The following is a 16,974-nucleotide window of genomic DNA, read 5'->3' as shown; positions in this document are numbered from 1 at the left end:
CCTGGATTCCCTGTGTTTCCAGTTCCTATCTGTACCAGTGTACATCCTCTGGTCTAGCCAGATTTGTAAGGTAGAATTGGGATAATGATAGTAGGCGGGGGAGGAAGCATTTAAGGACTAGAGGAAAGTTGTATTTTTCATTGTTGCTACACTGCACCCTGATTGGCTCATCTCCTCCCCATGACCCTTTCGTAACGGGATGTCCAATTGCCTACAGATGGGCTTTGGGTCTCCACTCCACCACTCCCTCATTTCACAATAAGTTTTTTTGTTCTGATGATGCCTGATAACTGACCCCTTAGGCACCTCGTGGTGTGCTTCTTCCATGTGGGCTTTGTTTTCTGAGATGGCCACTTGTTTACCTTCAAGCCTTTAAGACCCCAGATGCTATATCTTTTGATAGCCGGGCACCATCGGCTTCCTCCACATTTGCTTATACACCCGCTTTGTCTTCAGCGATCGTGTTGGGAAGGTGAGCACCATGGAATGCCCGTTTAATAGAACAAAGTATTCTTGCATTGAGGGAGTACTTGAATGGAGACCTAGTGTCTACCTGCTAGAAGGTAGGATCTTATAAGGACGGTTTATCGATGTTGTGTTAAGATTCGCTATGAGTCCAGAGCAGCAAAGCTGAAAAGAATCGTCTGCTCTCCTTCACAATGTATGCCTTACGTAGAACTATATTGTCGTAGGGTTTCTGAGCTGTGTGATTACTCAAAGGAAAGCACAAGATAATAATCAAATTCTTGAAATGTGCTAACACCATCTGTTAAGTTAGAGGGCTGTTATCCTTAGTTTGAATGGCCATTATGATAGAAAGACTAATACAGGAGTCGGTGCTCAGAAAGTTAGTTATTCCTAGCCTTATGGATCCATGAAGGTTAAGGAATTGGGTAGTTCCTACCCACTTGGAGGTGAAGATTTGTAATTAGTATATAGACGTATAGTAATCAAGTCCAGTGTTTTTTTTAATCTTTGCCTCTGTCGGTTCATAGATGTATGGATTGATTCCAAACAGAATGTGTTTAAGCATATTTCCACATACCTGTATATCTCTGTGACTAGTGAATGGCTGCAGACAAGTTCTCTAATTTGCCCTAGTCTCATCTTGGTACCTTTAAAATAAAAAAAAGAGATCTGAGCAGTGGCTTTCAAAAGAACTCTGCTGACTCACCTCAGAAGCTTCTAACAACATGTTTTGGAATTTCAGAGGGGGATCATCCTAAGATTTTCTCAAAGGGCATAGGGCAATCTCTAGGACCTTAAGACATTTTAAGAGCATAGAAAACGACATTGATGAAAGAAGCCAGGAAAGTTTGCTGAGGAGATTTTTCCCCCATCATGATAATGCACCTGCTCATTCTACAGTGGTAGCAGTAGGAGAATTTCTTTGCAAAACCTCTTACCGTATTTACCATGTCCCTTCAGGCTTCATTTTGTTCTGCAAGCTCACATGTTTAAAAGGAAAGCAATTTGAGCTCTTCAAATATGTCAAGATTGCTCTGTTGATGTGGTCTGATGTGAGTAGCACGACACTGTTCAGGAACGGTTTAGAGAAATGGAAACCCTCAGAGACACAGACGTAGGTGAAAGCCGTGTCAGGGAACAGTGGCCATGTTTCAGTGTTTGCTTCATAAAGATTTCTGTGATTTTTATGCTCTACTTTTTTAAAAAAACTTACCTCAGATATGTGAGCTGAAATACTTGATTGAATATGTGTGAACATCTGGAATAGTTTACTTGAATATTGTTAACTCTTTAATGTTCTGGGGTTTTTGTTTTTTTTTCCTTAAAGGTCACTGGTTTGGTAAAATTTCTTAGTATAAGACCTGCGAATTTCCCCCTTATTGATAGACATTTATTTGATTTCTGTTTAGTTTGAGATAAAGTAAAGCAAGTGCTGTGTTGGTATGAAAATTGTTGGCTATTTCTCTCATTTATAAATGTTAGAGTTGTTCTAGGTCATTTATAGAAGGGGCATCAACTCTTCTAGATAGTGCTGAATTATTTTCCAGTCAGTTGTATCACTATTAAAACTTTTTCTAGATTCCCATTTCTCTACTCCTTGCCAACATTTGGTTTTATCAGACTTTACTTTGTAACTATATGGCGAGTATATGCTTGTTCTGAATTATATTTTCCTGATATTAATGAAATTTAGCATCTTTTCCATGCCTGTGCTCAGGGTTTTGTTTTACTTTGGATACAGTGGTTTTTACTCTTTATAGTTTTTGGTTTATTTGTCTCAGTAGGGGTTTTGCATGTGGTATAACAAAGATTGCTTTTAAATGCTAATAATTTAGTTATACAACTAGAGACTAACCCATTGTGCCATGTTTATATTTGATTGCACAAGGGGAAGAATTGGATAGTTTTAAAACCAAATATTAACGTGTGAAAGTGTCAAGTAGAAGTTTCAACTCGCCTTGGTAACTACTGGCCTGCCTGCTTGCCCTACTTTAGCCCTGTCGGCATTGCCTGGTGGCATAGTGGGTACAGCATCCCAGCCGAGAGAGATGAGGCGGTCTGTTCCCGTAGGCTTTAGAGAAGCAGGACCACTGCCCTGCAGACTTACTATGAGTCAGAACCGGCTCGGAGGAAGGAGATTTTTGGTTTTCATATTTTTCATCTTGTTTTGCTGGATACACCTGTCTAAGCCCTGTAGAATTGCATTGTGCCTTTGTCTGAATCAAAGCCTGTTTGAATGCAGTAATTATGTTAGAGACAGCCTCACTGGTGGGTAGAGAGGACAGTACTTTTGGAGAGAGAGAGAGAGTGTGTGTGTGTGATTTTTAACTTAAAAAATAACTTTTTCCATTTCTTTGCCTGTAAAACAGGGATAAAAGGCTTAGTCTTTCAGACTTAAATAGAAACTTAGAATGGTTTCTAGTCACCTAACTGTTTACAGAGCCCCCTCTAAATGAGTGGGGAATATTCATATTGGTTCCAGTTCCCTAGTCTTTATTTTAGTAATGTTTTTCAGCTTTACATTTCCTTCTTATTTAGAGTCCACATCAGGAGACAAATCTGTGTCCCATTCTTGCACAACACCTTCTACGTCTTCTGCCTCTGGACTGACTGCCACAGCTGCACCTCCAACAACTGCTTCGGCAGTCCCAGTCTCACCTGTTCCACAGTCACCAATACCTCCGTTACTGCAGGACCCCAATCTTCTTAGACAGTTACTTCCTGCTTTGCAAGCTACACTGCAGCTGAATAATTCTAATGTGGATATATCCAAAATCAATGAAGGTAAATATAGTAACAATTTCAAAAAAAATTCATGTGTATTATCTAAACTTTTGAGTATAAAAAATTCTTCTGCTTTAGGAATGGTCTTTGTTTTGAAACCCATATTTGCATTTCATCTTCTTAACAGAGCTTTTACATTCCCCTTAGCTTAAGCCCTTTGGTAAGGTCCGTGAGCTAGTGGTACTTAGATAGCTATGTGCCTGCGGAGGAGATGCTGTTCTGTGTGCTTGTGTGCACCTTTCTTCTAAGTAAAACCAAAGACCACTTGCTAAAACCATTAAAATCTCATTTCCAATGTGTTTCTTTATATATGGTTTAAATAACTCTTTAGAATATTAAGGGCATGGTAATTAGTTGAAGACTAGGAACTCCCATTATTTTCTTCTCAGAATATTTGGGGGGAAATTATGGAGAGAAACCAGGTGACTTTTTGCTGCTTTTCTTGGTTAATTGCGTTTGGTTCTTCCCAGCACTGCTTCTGAACATGGTACTAAGGTAGTTAGACAGCCACCTCAGAGAAGAGATTTGAAGAAGAGTGAGCGGATTTAAGGTGTATCAACTTTTCCGACCCTGAGACTATATTTGTGTCACGAAATCTCTTAGTTTGGAAACGTTTGTTTCCATTTATGTACATTTTCTGAAGAGCTACCATGTTTTGTGTTATTTCTACAGCTAAGCACTTCTCTTGTGGGTAAATACTTGACTGAGTTTCAGGTTCTAGTGAACCTTCTTCAGGGTCTTTAAAATTGTTTATAGGGAGTATCTACTATATAATAATAAAACGTTCCTTTTTCTCAGCCTCACAGCAAAGTCATCTCAGATTCTGAGAACCATGATAGTAAGCCTATTTCCTGGATTAATAAGAGGCTCCTGGTTTAAAACGTTTACTATCTCTGAATTCTTTTGTTACTAGTGTCACATAGACCTCTGTTGGTACTTGAGTTTAGGAAATAATGGTTTCAGTTCTTACAGCAGCTGTGACACAAGCCTCGCTGCAGTCTATAATTCATAAGTTTCTTACTGCCGGACCATCTGCTTTCAACATCACTGCTCTGCTCTCTCAAGCTGCTCAGCTCTCCACACAAGGTACTTTTTATGTTCTTGAGTATCTTTGACTTGTGTCTTTATTTCCTTTTGAAATAATAGCAAACTTTATTTTATTACTTCCTTTTTACTTATTTACAAGTTTTTATTACTCTTAGAGAGATTAGCTATAATTAATGTTTGCTTGTAGCACTAAAAACATTCATTACTTTAATGAAACAAAACTTTGACATTTACGGTGTTGCCATTAAAGCCCTGTTTAATTCAGAATTTAAATTCTTAATGGCATATTTTGTTTCAATACCGAAATTAAATTCTGATACTGTCCTAAATCATTGTGAAAATTGCACGCATTTTAGATGAGTTGAGATTCAGGTCAGTTTGCTATCAAACGACATTTGGTTAAAAACTATTAAAATGGGGAGGGGGGAAGAAAATATTAAAATGCCCAAATTCTGCCATGATTTAGCTGTTCCTCCTCTCCGTGAAGGAGTCCGTTGAAGGAATGTTATATGGGAATAGATAGCAAGTAAAGGATCAGTTTTAGGAGGCTGTGTCTCTCAACTCCATTTTAGAAAGCAAATAGATTGAGCCTGGGATATTGGGCCTAAAATTGAAATATAGCAGTAAAAATATTCATACTACCCACTAGCTGGCTTCATTAGGTATGAAGCTACGGGGATAGTAGTTTAAATGTAAAAATAAGAAACAAATAACGCTGAGAATTTCTTCGTGTGAGAGAGTAGGTTCATGCTTAGCTTCCTATTTATTCTTCCAGAAAGAAAGAAGGGCCACATTGGGTGTGCTCATCTTTAACACACAGAGGCAACTCCAGCTGATTTCGTCATTGTTGTCAAGTCTTAATGTAGATGTTGGTTTATTCAGAGAAGTCTTCTCTTGGAGAAACTGTGAGGGAGTCTGGCAAGATTTTTCCCCCACGTATATTTGACTTATTGCTTGCTCTCTTCCAGCCCAGCCATCTAATCAGTCTCCAATGTCTTTAACATCCGATGCATCATCCCCAAGATCTTACGTGTCTCCAAGAATAAGTACACCTCAGACCAACACAGTTCCTGTCAAACCTTTGATTAGTACTCCTCCTGTTTCATCACAGCCAAAGGTATGTTACCTTTGAGGGAAATTTGGAACACAAACTGCTTATTTACTTTGGGAAAATTAGTTTAACACAGTGCTTTAGAATCTGTATAGTAGATAGTGGATGTTCTTTATACAAAACGAGATGTAGTGCTGAGGTGAAGGATGGGAGATGTGGTTTAGGGGACTTCTTTCCATTTGCGTTAATCTCACACACTAAAAAAATTGAGGATAGGGTAAGCCTGGGTCTAGTCATTGACTTGAAATTTGAACCTGCATTTTCCTGATTTTTTTTTTTTGAGCCCTGGTGGAGTCGTGATGGCTACACACTGAGCTGCTGGGCTGCTGACTGCAAGGCCAGCAGTTTGAAACCACCAGCTCTGCTCAGTGGGAGAAAGGCGGAGCTTTCTACTCCCATTAAGAGTTTTAGCTGCAAAAACTCTAAGGGCAGTTTTACACCCTGACTTACAGCATTGCTAAGTGCGGACATCAACTCTCAGTGAGTTTGGGTTTTGGTTTTTCAGAACCTGTTTTACCAAGCTGTATGTTGCCCGCATGTCTGAGTAAAAGCTTATATGGAAATAGCTCCCCATGGCAATTTGGTTATCGTTCCTTAATTATAAACTGAGACTGATTTTATTGTCAAATTTTGGGCCACATCACTTATTTTTGAGTCTTATCCAACTTTCCTAAGTAAACCCCACTTGTATTCATTTGCTTTCTCACATGTCTTCTAGTTAAAAAAGGTTTAGGATTTACTACATACAAACTGGAAATATAAAAATCTATTTGAACAAGTTTGAAATTGATGATGGGCCAGGTTTTAGCTCTCTTTATTGGCTCATCCCTTCCTTACCTTAGAATCTTATAGTTAGGAAAATTGTTTAAAAGCATGTTAGATTTGTTCGTTTATTGAGGAATTGCTAGTTTTTCTAGTGCAGTAGTTCTCAACCTTTTTCTTTTTTTAATTCTCAACCTTCTTAATGTTGTGACCCTTTAATACAGTTCCTCATGTTGTGGTTGCCCCCCCCCCCCAAACATAAATTTATTTTTGTTGCTACTTCATAACTAATTTTGTTACCCACAAATCATTAAATGTGAGCTCCAGCAAACACGTTTAGAGCTTAATAAAAAACTTGGCGTTGCAGTGGTATTTTTAGAGTACAATACGTGGTGGCTAAAAGGTATAGTAAGTGGTGGTGGTTTTGCAACCAACATTTCATACCCCTGAGCAGATGGACCCACCAGCCTTTTATAGTCAAAATACTATTGGAATTGCTTTTCAGAACAATTGGGCTTGCAATCTTAAATTAAAAACAACAAAACCTTCAACCTCATTGCCATTGGCTCAGGGCGGACTCACAGCAACCCCCTATAGGACAAGGTAGAATTGCCACTGATTTTCCTATACTACTTTTACGAAGTAGAAAGCACACTCCCCCAACCCCCGTCTTTATCTGCAAAGCAACCCTTGGTTTCAAACTATTGACCTTACAGTTAGTAGCCTAGCAGCTCAATGTGTGATCAGTATACCACTCGTGTTCTGGGCCATCCTCTATAGAAGTTGTAAATGTGATCTTTCAAAATTACTTTTGAAGAACTGGTAGTGTTCAGCACTGTTAAGATTATGCAGATTAGTTGCAACTAAAAAAAGTCTGCTGCTGGATTTGATTGGCTGCTGTGGCTTAATCAGAAATGCTTCCATCTGCTTTTTTGCCTTCAGTTTGGGGATTGCATTTAACTCTCCTTATCTCTCCCTCTGGGGTATCTAATACGAATAGTATGTTTATCTATTGGTGGCCATGAACTTCTGATGTACCACTACAGAATAACAGCTCTTTAAAGACATTCTTAGTTGAATTTTGTATGGTGTCTGCATATTACCTAAATCCACTTCCCTTCATATTTTGTTCAAATCTGAATGACCCTTTATCTGTATGATGTGGTAACATTGGATATTATTTTTGTAATAGACGTAACAGATTTCCAAATTACAGGTTAGTGCTCCAGTAGTTAAACAAGGACCAGTTTCACAATCAGCCACTCAGCAGCCTGTACCTGTTGAGAAACAGCAAGGTCATGAGCCTGTTTCTCCTCGAAGTCTTCAGCGCTCAAGGTATGTTGATGTTTGTTTTGAGACTCTATAAGTTCATTTATTTTCCCTTTAATACAATGGTTGGCATTGTTTGAATACTATAAATGTATATCTGTAATAGAATGGAATATCGGGAAGGAGCAATACATGAATTTACTAGCTGTGAATTATAAATTTTTAAAAGATGAATCTGATAATACAAGTCAGTTGTTGGCACTTGTCATACTGTTTTTGCTTTGCTTTTTTTTGTTTTTTGCTTTTAATCATTTTATTGGGGGCTCGTACAACTCATCACAATCCATACATACATTGTGTCAAGCGCGTTTGTACATTTGTTGCCATCATCATTCTCAAAACATTTGCTTTCTACTTGAGCCCTTGGTATCAGCTCCTCATTTTTCCCCTCCCTCATGAACCCTTGATAATTTATAAATTATTATTTTGTCATGCCTCACACTGTCCAATGTTTCCCTTCACCCACTTTTCTGTTGTCTGTCCCCCAGGGAGGGGGTTATATGTAGATCATTGTGATCATTCCCCCTTCCCTTGACACTCCTGTATTGCCGCTCTCACCACTGGTCCTGAGGGGTTCATCTGTCCTGGATTCTGTGTTTCCAGGTCCTATCTGTACCCGTGTACACGCTCTGGTCTAGCCGGATTTGTAAGGTAGAATTGGGATCATGATAGTGGGGGTGAGGAAGCATAAAAGAGCTAAAGGAAAGTTGTATGTTTCATCAGTGCTGTACTGCACCCTGACTAGTTCGTCTCTTCCTTGTGACCCTTCTGTAAGGGGATGTCCAATTGCCTATAGATGGGCTTTGGGTCTCCACTCCTCACTCCCCCTCATTCACAAGGATATGATTTTTTGTTCTTTGATGCCTGATACCCGATTCCATGGACACCTCGTGATCCGCACAGGCTGGTGTGCTTCTTCCATGTGGGCTTTGTTGCTTCTCAGCTAGATGGCTGCTTGTTTACCGTCAAGCCTTTAAGACCCCAGACACTATATTGATAGCTGGGCACCATCTGCTTTCTTCACCACATTTACTTATGCATCTGCTTTGTCTTCAGTGATAGTGTTGGGAAGGTGATTTGCATTGTTTTTAAAATGACTTCTCTAACATTTTATTTAGTGGAATATTACAGGAGTAAAATTATAAGATATACAAAAATTGTGTATTTTTATAATATTTCGTTTGGAATTAATGGTTTTAAACCTAATTTTAGCAGTTTTAGATTTGAATCTCTTGGTGGAAATAAAAATCTCGATGTCTAAAATTTGGACACTGATACCCAACTTGTGGGTGTTGTCGGCCTTTTCTAGTAACTAGCTGTGGTCCAGTACATATGCTTAATACCTAGTGCTGCATTGTGGTGTCAGTGAATCTTTGATGGTTAATAATACACTTGACCCCTGAACAACATGGCCTTGAGCTACATGGGCCCACTTATGCCCTAGATTCTTTTTAAAAATATAGCGTGCAGCTGATCTTTCTGTGTGAGCAGCTTGTCTCTTCATTAGCTTGTGTGCTACAGTGAAAAGTGATGTCTCATTTCTCATATTTGTCATCATGTTGAATGCCGAACCATAGACCATAAATAGCTGCATAGGATTCTACAAAGTGATGGTGGAAATTCTCCCCCCAAAGTAGACCAAAGTCATGACATTATAAGAAAAGTTCAATTGCTTGGAGATAAATAAACCCAGCATTAAGGAGCATTGCTAGAAGTTGGCACTGCAGCGTTCTCTCTCTCTCTCTCTCTCTCTCTCTCTATCTCACACACACACACACACACACACACACACTCTCTTGGCAGAATCCTTTATTGTATTTAAAATGGGATCTTTAAATGTGGGCTCAGCATATAGCATATTTGACTATTCACCTCTTCCATAAGGCCTCCAGTCAACAGTAGGCTATTAGTAGTTTTTGAGGAATCTAAAGTTATGTGGTTTTTAGCCACACGAGGCTGAGGAATTGCACACCGCCACCGCGCCCCCCCTCCCCCCCATGTTCAGTGGTCAACTGTACAACTTTAAAAGACACTGGTGAATGGTTGGTTTTCATTTGATTGTACCTATATTTAATCTCATGCTGAAGTGGCAAAATAATTCAAATGTTGTTTTTATTGTTTTTGAACAACCATTTCAGAACTCATACATCCAAATGAGAATTGTTCCCTTCAAAGTAATCACCTTGGGAAGCTGTCTACTTACCCCAGCACTGTTGCCGTTGCTCAGAACATTTTTGGGAAATTCTTCTTTTAAATTATCTTTAGAGGCTGCAGTGTTATTTTAAATATCCTCAGTGATGAATGCTCTTCATCCTTTGGGAGATTTAGTTTTTGGAGATGACTGAAATTCACTCAAAGCCAAGTCTGGTGGAGCAGTAGGAAGTCACTTGGGTGATGTCAGTTTTCATTGTCAGCACCACCCTCCTCCTGCAGCCCGGCTCGTGCCCCGACAGCTTTAAAAGAGGCGCTCCTTCTTAGAGCACTTCTCTGTCTTTGGTCTTATTTTGCCACTATGCTCAATCAGTGCTGCCCATAAAATGCTTGTATTACCGACCAAGGGATTCAAACAGTTTTTTTTTGGGGGGGGGGCGGGTCCCATTATCTTGCGTTCTCCTACAATCTTGAAGTATTTAAAAAGCAATCTTCAGGTGCCCAATAACTGTAGTTGTTCCCATGGGGGCTGTTTTTTACTTACACTCTCACTACTGTTTGTGGTATCATAATGTCACCAAGTCTTGCTGTCAAATTTGAGAATGAAATTTGATTCTAATGTTAGTGTTTAAAGGATTGACTCTCTTTCCTCTGAAAAGTGTATTAAGAAAGACATAATATAAATGTACTGAGTTTTAAATTTCCATTTTAGAAGTTTAGCACATTTTTCTTTAGAGTTTGGATTCCTAAGTAAGTATTCACAGACACCTTAGGATACTTGAAACTATTTGAAACATACCACACATTCCATTTTGTTTTCTCTTTAGTAGCCAGAGAAGTCCATCGCCTGGCCCAAATCATACATCTAGTAGTAATGCATCAAACGCAACAGTTGTACCACCGAATTCATCTGCCCGGCCTACGTGTTCATTAACACCCACGCTAGCAGCACACTTCAATGAAAATCTCATAAAGCATGTTCAAGGATGGCCTGCAGATCATGCCGAGAAGCAGGTATGCTACATGGATGAAATGTGGCCTAATGAAGACCTTTGGGATGGACTAGCAAATTTGAAGTTAATTTTGCTTTGAGGAAAATCTGATCTCTTTATCTTATAGATGTATTTGTAACTAACTTATCATTACACTCCTGCTAATTCTTATTTGTACATCTAAACGGCCAGTCACTGGGTCTCGACCAACATCTGTGCCTGTGTCTTTAAGACATTGTAGGTCAGTTGTGTATACACACATGGTTCTTAGATTAGACTTTCTTCAGGGATTTAAAAAGCCGTACATGCGGCACGTAAAAGTGATTGTGCTAAAGAATTTGTTGTAATTTAGGGTTTGGGCCACTTGTTTCAAATAGCAGGACTTTAAACTGTGGTTCTTCCCTGTCAGTCATAGCCAAGGAAGTGGCAGCTTCACCACTCACAGATCCATACCGACGGTACCACTTTGATTGTGTATCTCTCCACAGCCCCGCCCACAGTCCCATCTAAGCACCAGACTCTTGGAGAAGGGCTCACTCACTACACCTCTTCTTAGGCTTCAACCCATACTTTTTTTTAATCTGGTGACCGTGATGAACCACCCAGACTGTAAAAAATTTCTGTGTGTCTGCCATGAGAGAAGCAGTTCCAATGTTCCCAACTCTGGGACTGCATGCAGATGTGTGAAAGACCGTTTGTGGGTCACATGAACATACTTAGCGTTAATCAAGTGCTCGTGATTTTGTCCTGTGCGAAGTTCTTTTTTTTTTTTTTTTAATCTATTTAAAACTGATAAAGCATTTCAGATAATGATTTTTCCAATTTTGTCTTAAGGCCAAATAAATTATTCCCAGGTGAAGTTAATGCCTGCCGTGATGTGGCTCAAGGCTTAGTGTGCTTTTTTTCAGTCTACCTCACACAAGTGTTTGCCGGGCTTGTGTGAACTTTTATTCTCATGACTGTCCCACTAGGCTAACAAAGAGGGATCATTTTTGCTTTGCTACAAGGGATAGACAGACCATTCCACTACAGCTGTGGTCGATGTTCTAAAAGTTCATACGTCTCAATACAGAATAGGGCAGGGCCCATTTATCATACATACACTTGATCTCGAGGTTTGCTGATCTAGCATTCTTAGAATATTAACCCAAATTCACGCGATTCTAGTGCTATATACTGTCCTGAGAGTTAGGGTATTATTTTCTCAGGAACCTTTGGGAATTTTCATTACCCAACATTAGAGACTTCCTTCCTAAGGGGAAAGAGCACAACTCCCCCTCCCCAGGATTTGCTAGCATGGCTTTGGATATAAAGGAAAAGGATTAGATTAATTATGTACTTTTGGTACAAAATTCTTATGGAGATTCAGTATTTTAATTTGTATGTAAATTATATTTATTTATAGGCATCAAGATTGCGTGAAGAAGCCCATAACATGGGAAGTGTCCACATGTCAGAAATATGTACTGAATTAAAAAACTTAAGATCTTTAGTTCGAGTATGTGAAATTCAAGCAACTTTGCGAGAGCAAAGGTAAGTTTTTCCCTGAATGAAACTGTTTTTAGAATTATGCATACTAAATTTGAAGAATCTACTTTATATCATCAGATGTTTTTCTTATAAGTAGCTACATTTTTTTAAAAAAGTAAAATGTTGATGGCTCTTGATTTGAGAGCCACCACTCTCTTGTTGAAGGTGCTTATTTCAGTTGAAATTTCAATTTTATTTTACAATGCCTTGGACATTGTGAGATTTTTAGCTATTCAGAAAGTTGAACGTGATACAATATTTGTCATCTTAAGTTTTTTTTATATCCAAACTTTCATATTAATACCGTATTCCTCACAAGTAAAATAGCCACTACCGCATCCATTGCTGTTTCTGTGACTAAGTCTTGAGGGGATGCAGGAAACCGGTCTTTGTCCCTTGGAGCTGGCTGGCGGGGTTCCAACACATAACCACGACACCACCAGGGCTCATCCCTCATGTAATGAGTGGCTGGAATGGCTTCTCTTTGGTGAAGCATGTGATGTTGACCAGGATTGATGATTTTGTGGGTTTTAGATAGCCTATGGGCCAGATCTTTCGCAGTCCTATGGACCATAAGTGTGGACAGAACAGGTCAGAATAGAAATAGTTCATGAAATATATAGGAATCTAGTTAGCTGTGGGATAGGTGTTTTATTTCTTGTTTTAAATTTACAACATGCCAGTTGGGCTTTGGATTCACTTTTTAATGAAACTATCAACACGGAACTGGGGCGGGGGGTGGGGGTGGGGTTAGGAAGCCCTGGTAGCGCTGTTAGTTGACTGCAAGATCAGTCGTTCAAACCCACCATCTGTTCTATGGGAGAGAAAGATGAGACTCTCGGTGCCAGGAAAGACTCAGAGTCCAAATATGGTGGCTGAGTCAGAATTTATTTTTGTTGTTTATGTCTTGAGAATTGCACTTTTAAATTAGTAGCCTCTTACACTTAATTGTAGTCTTACTATATTGTGGCCCAGAAATAATGTATTATTAAAGAATGAGTGAATCCTCATGTGTACTATCTACTGGCTTTTATTGTGCTGTTTTTTAATATGGTAGAGTACACAGAACAAGTCGATTTTAATTCAGTTTTGATGTTCAAGTAAACCATTGAGAAAATGTTAGAAAACTAAGACATTGTAAAATTTCTCACTCTAGTACTTTATTGTAGTCAACAGTCAATATTTTTGCCTCACAATTTTAAGTTATTTAGTAATCGTTTTTTGAATCTTAAAATGCCCTATTTTATTTTTCAGGATACTATTTTTGAGACAACAAATTAAGGAACTCGAAAAGCTGAAAAACCAGAATTCCTTCATGGTGTGAAGATGTGAATAATGGCACATGGTTTGAGTACAGGAACTGTCTATCTGTTGCCCCATCTTAACATGTGGGAGCTGCATTTAATGTAGACTTTGGACCGTTAGGCTGGGCAAAAGAAATGACAAGGGGATGGGTCTGTGAGAGTCATTCAGGGGAAAGATACAAGATGGATTTGTAAAACCCTTGAACTGTAGATTTCTTGTAGATGTATTCTTCACGTTGTAAATACGTTTTGTAGAGTGAAGCCATGGGAAGCCATGTGTAACAGAGCTTAGACATCCACAACTAATCAATGCTGAGGTGGCTAATACCTAGCCTTTTACATGTCAACCTGTCTGCAAAATTAGCTTTTTAAAAAAAAAAGAAAAAAAGAATGAAAATCTGGGGATTAATTTATCATTCAGATATCTTGCATTTTCAGAAATTCAGTGCAAGCGCCAGGCGATCTGTGTCTAAGGGGGTGATTTTGAACCATATGGGCAGTGTACAAAAGATCATGAGACAACTGTTTCCACACTTGCACCTGATCAAGAGCAGTGCTTCTCCATTTGTTTTGCAGAGAAATGTTTTTCATGTCCCGCGTGTTCCATTTCCCTCCGAAATCCTCGATCTGATTTTATCCATTTTTAAAGGCTCCTCTTTTTCTCCTTTCTGAAGGCACTGTTGCTCTGGCACTTTTCTATACCCTTTCATGCCTGTGTACAGCAGCTTCAAACTGCAGTGATTGAGCATAGCCCACTTGTTTGTATAAATTATTGAAATCCATTTGCACCCTGTAAGAATGGACTTAAAAGTACTGCTGGGCCCGTGTGCTGAAAGTACACGGATTGCTCAAATACAAAGGAAATAGCCCAATGAACATGGTTGTGGGAGGGGACAGAGGAAACAAAGCTAGTCAGATGTGAATTGTATCTGTTGTAATAAACATGTTAAAACAAAAACAAAAATTGTTAATTTTGATTTCCTTCGGTCAATGCATATTAGAATTTGAACTACCTGGGGATTCTTTATCAGAACTATTCTTGTTGAATATTTATACTTGATTCAAATAATTCTTTAAGGGAAGTTTTGTTTAAGGCATTTTAACAGAAAATTGTGTATAAAATATTTAATGAAATACAAAATTCAACAAGAATGATTGAGTCACTCTACTCAAGTGGTTGTCATTTGTTAAACCCTGGTTTACCTGTCTTGCTATTATGACATTTCATTTGGAAGGATGTTTGTGTTGTAGCTAACTGTTCAAGTCTGGTGCTGACTGCTGTTCTTAGCCATCACAAAACGCTAAATTTGTGTAATTGGAGCTTCCTGCTGTTAGCTGGAAATGGTGGGAAAGCTCGGCTTTGTATATTGTTTCCTAAAGTATATTAAAATAAAAAAAGAAACTATTGCTACTATAAAATCACCTTGGCTTTTCTTTTCCTTTGTTAAAGTATTAGTCACATGGCCTTAGTATGACACTGCCAGTATTGTGTTAAGTCACAAGGGTTTCTGTATGCCGTAAAAAAAATCACTGACAAGATCTTGCCTAATTTTGAGTGTCTTTCTGTTGCTGGGGCAAATGCATTCATGTGCTTTCAGCACTGCCAGCACCCAGGGCTTGTTTTGTTGTCTTAGATGTGGATGTAATTGAGTTATGGGTTACTAACTTAAATTTGAAAGTTGGTCTTGTGTTCTAAGCATCTCGTAAGCATATTTTTCATATAGAGGTAACGCTCAGATTTTTCAGTAAATAAACCTTGTATGGACAATATGTTCTAAAAAACTCATACAAAAAATGTTCCAGTGTCATTAGGAAGAAGTAGTTTTATACTGGACAGATTTCCTCCCACCACCACACCGCACACATGAGAACACTTTTTAAGTGTAAGAAATATTCTTACGGAATATTCCTCCTCGTGAGATGACTAACATTGGCTGGATTTAGTGCGTGTCCACAAAGCCCTGAAGAGAGCGAGCTGGGTTCAGCTAGAACCCATCATAGGACAAGCCTGGATCCTTCCTTTTGGGAAAAACCATTGATGATGTGTAGTAAGCAAATGTTTCCTGAGCAGATGGCAACTTGGACATGTGGTTTAAGGTAAACTTGTTGAATTTGATTTGTTAATGGAATTTATTGATCTCTCAAGTTCACTCTTATCCATACATTTAAAAATGCTTACATCAGCAAGTGATATAAGGGGGCTTCAAAACATTTATGGAAAAATTGAAAGATAAAGGAATTATCCCACAAAGTCTTTGTATCGCTCGTGTGTATAGGAGGAGATAACCTAATTTGAGATTTAATGGTGAATTTTTAGAGAGACAAAGTTAAAAATCTTTTATGGAAATATTTTTACAATGTTCGATCAGTTATTTTGTAATTGTTTTAAATATTGCACTTTAATACAGATAATAGTTACTAACCTTTTTGATACCAATGAGGGATGATTTACTATTAAAGTAGACATAATATCTTAGAATACTCGATATCTACTTCCTTGAGTATATAACTCATTTTGGTGGGCAACTTGAAAGAAAATCCCTGAGTAGTCTCTTAAGACTTCCGGTGGTTTTTGTTTTGTGACTGAAAGGACGTTAATAGCCCGTATCCAAACACTGAGAACATGGTAATGTTGTACCATATTGTCTCGTGGAGGACGGCTGCTGGAAGTCCTGTGGAGCAAGTGTCCTTTGCTGCTGTTTGGTGGCTTGGTTTAGTTTGATTAAGGCAGGACTGTGACGTCCCTGATTTTAAGTAATGCTGCTGTGTTTTGTTTTTCCAACACATTATGCTTCTTTTAGTAGCTGAATGAGAGTTTATTTTCTTAATTCTAAATTTGACATATTTCACTTTGACACATTTGACACAAATTTTATGTTTGCAAAAAATAACTCATTGCCCCACTTCAAACACGGTTTCTTGTTCTGTTGAAAACAACCCTAAATGTAAGGAAATATTTCAGAGCTGGAGGGGCGGGGGCGCGGCAAAGTAACCCACTCCATCCCAGCAGAAGCATTGTGGTGGTGGGACAATAAGGTTCCTGTATGTAGCTGTAGGGTTTGACTCTGGATTTTTTTAAAAATACCTGTAAATAATGGCTTTATTCTTGTATATGTTCTGAAGTGTAAAAATGACACTAAAAATAAATATCTTTTGACAATTCTGTGCAGTTATTTCAGAACAATCTTTTGAAGCAGTCTTAGAGGACACAATTCACATTTGAGTAAGGAAACATTGCTTAACTTTGAATAGCTAAGTGTTTCAGTAGTCTACCTATTTTTTAGTTGCCCTTTTTAAAACATTAACCTCCAGCTGGTATACGTTGGGCCTGTTCTAGTTCGCGGGACCCTCCTGACTTCTTGGAGGAGTGCAGACACCCCACTGCCTGGGTGATCTTACGCACGCCCAGGGCTTTGCAGTTCGTTCACTGTCACACCTGGCCTGGGACTCCAGAACTGGCTTATGCTGCTGCTGCTCCTGGTCAGGACGGTATTCG

General features: G+C 38.8%; 1 protein-coding gene across 3 annotated transcripts in view; it reads left to right on the top strand.

The window, feature by feature from the left end:
• Positions 1–16,638, top strand: part of WAC (WW domain containing adaptor with coiled-coil) — an 83,265-nt gene extending 66,627 nt beyond the window's left edge. For 2 of the 3 annotated variants that reach the window (XM_004702273.4, XM_004702271.3), the window contains 7 exons: positions 3,007–3,252; positions 4,216–4,338; positions 5,268–5,416; positions 7,389–7,507; positions 10,480–10,666; positions 12,050–12,177; positions 13,429–16,638. In XM_004702273.4, coding sequence (XP_004702330.1) covers positions 3,007–3,252; positions 4,216–4,338; positions 5,268–5,416; positions 7,389–7,507; positions 10,480–10,666; positions 12,050–12,177; positions 13,429–13,498 — 1,022 coding nt within the window. In that variant the 3' untranslated portion in view covers positions 13,499–16,638. The remainder of the gene's footprint in view (positions 1–3,006; positions 3,253–4,215; positions 4,339–5,267; positions 5,417–7,388; positions 7,508–10,479; positions 10,667–12,049; positions 12,178–13,428) is intronic. The other variant, XM_045289801.1, reaches the window with a different exon arrangement.
• The last annotated feature ends 336 nt before the right edge of the window (positions 16,639–16,974 follow it).

Source organism: Echinops telfairi, unplaced genomic scaffold, assembly GCF_000313985.2.
Source record: "Echinops telfairi isolate 266 unplaced genomic scaffold, ASM31398v2 ScPeMD7_31;HRSCAF=116, whole genome shotgun sequence".
NCBI lineage: Eukaryota > Metazoa > Chordata > Mammalia > Afrosoricida > Tenrecidae > Echinops > Echinops telfairi.
This window is presented reverse-complemented; position numbering and strand designations above follow the sequence as displayed.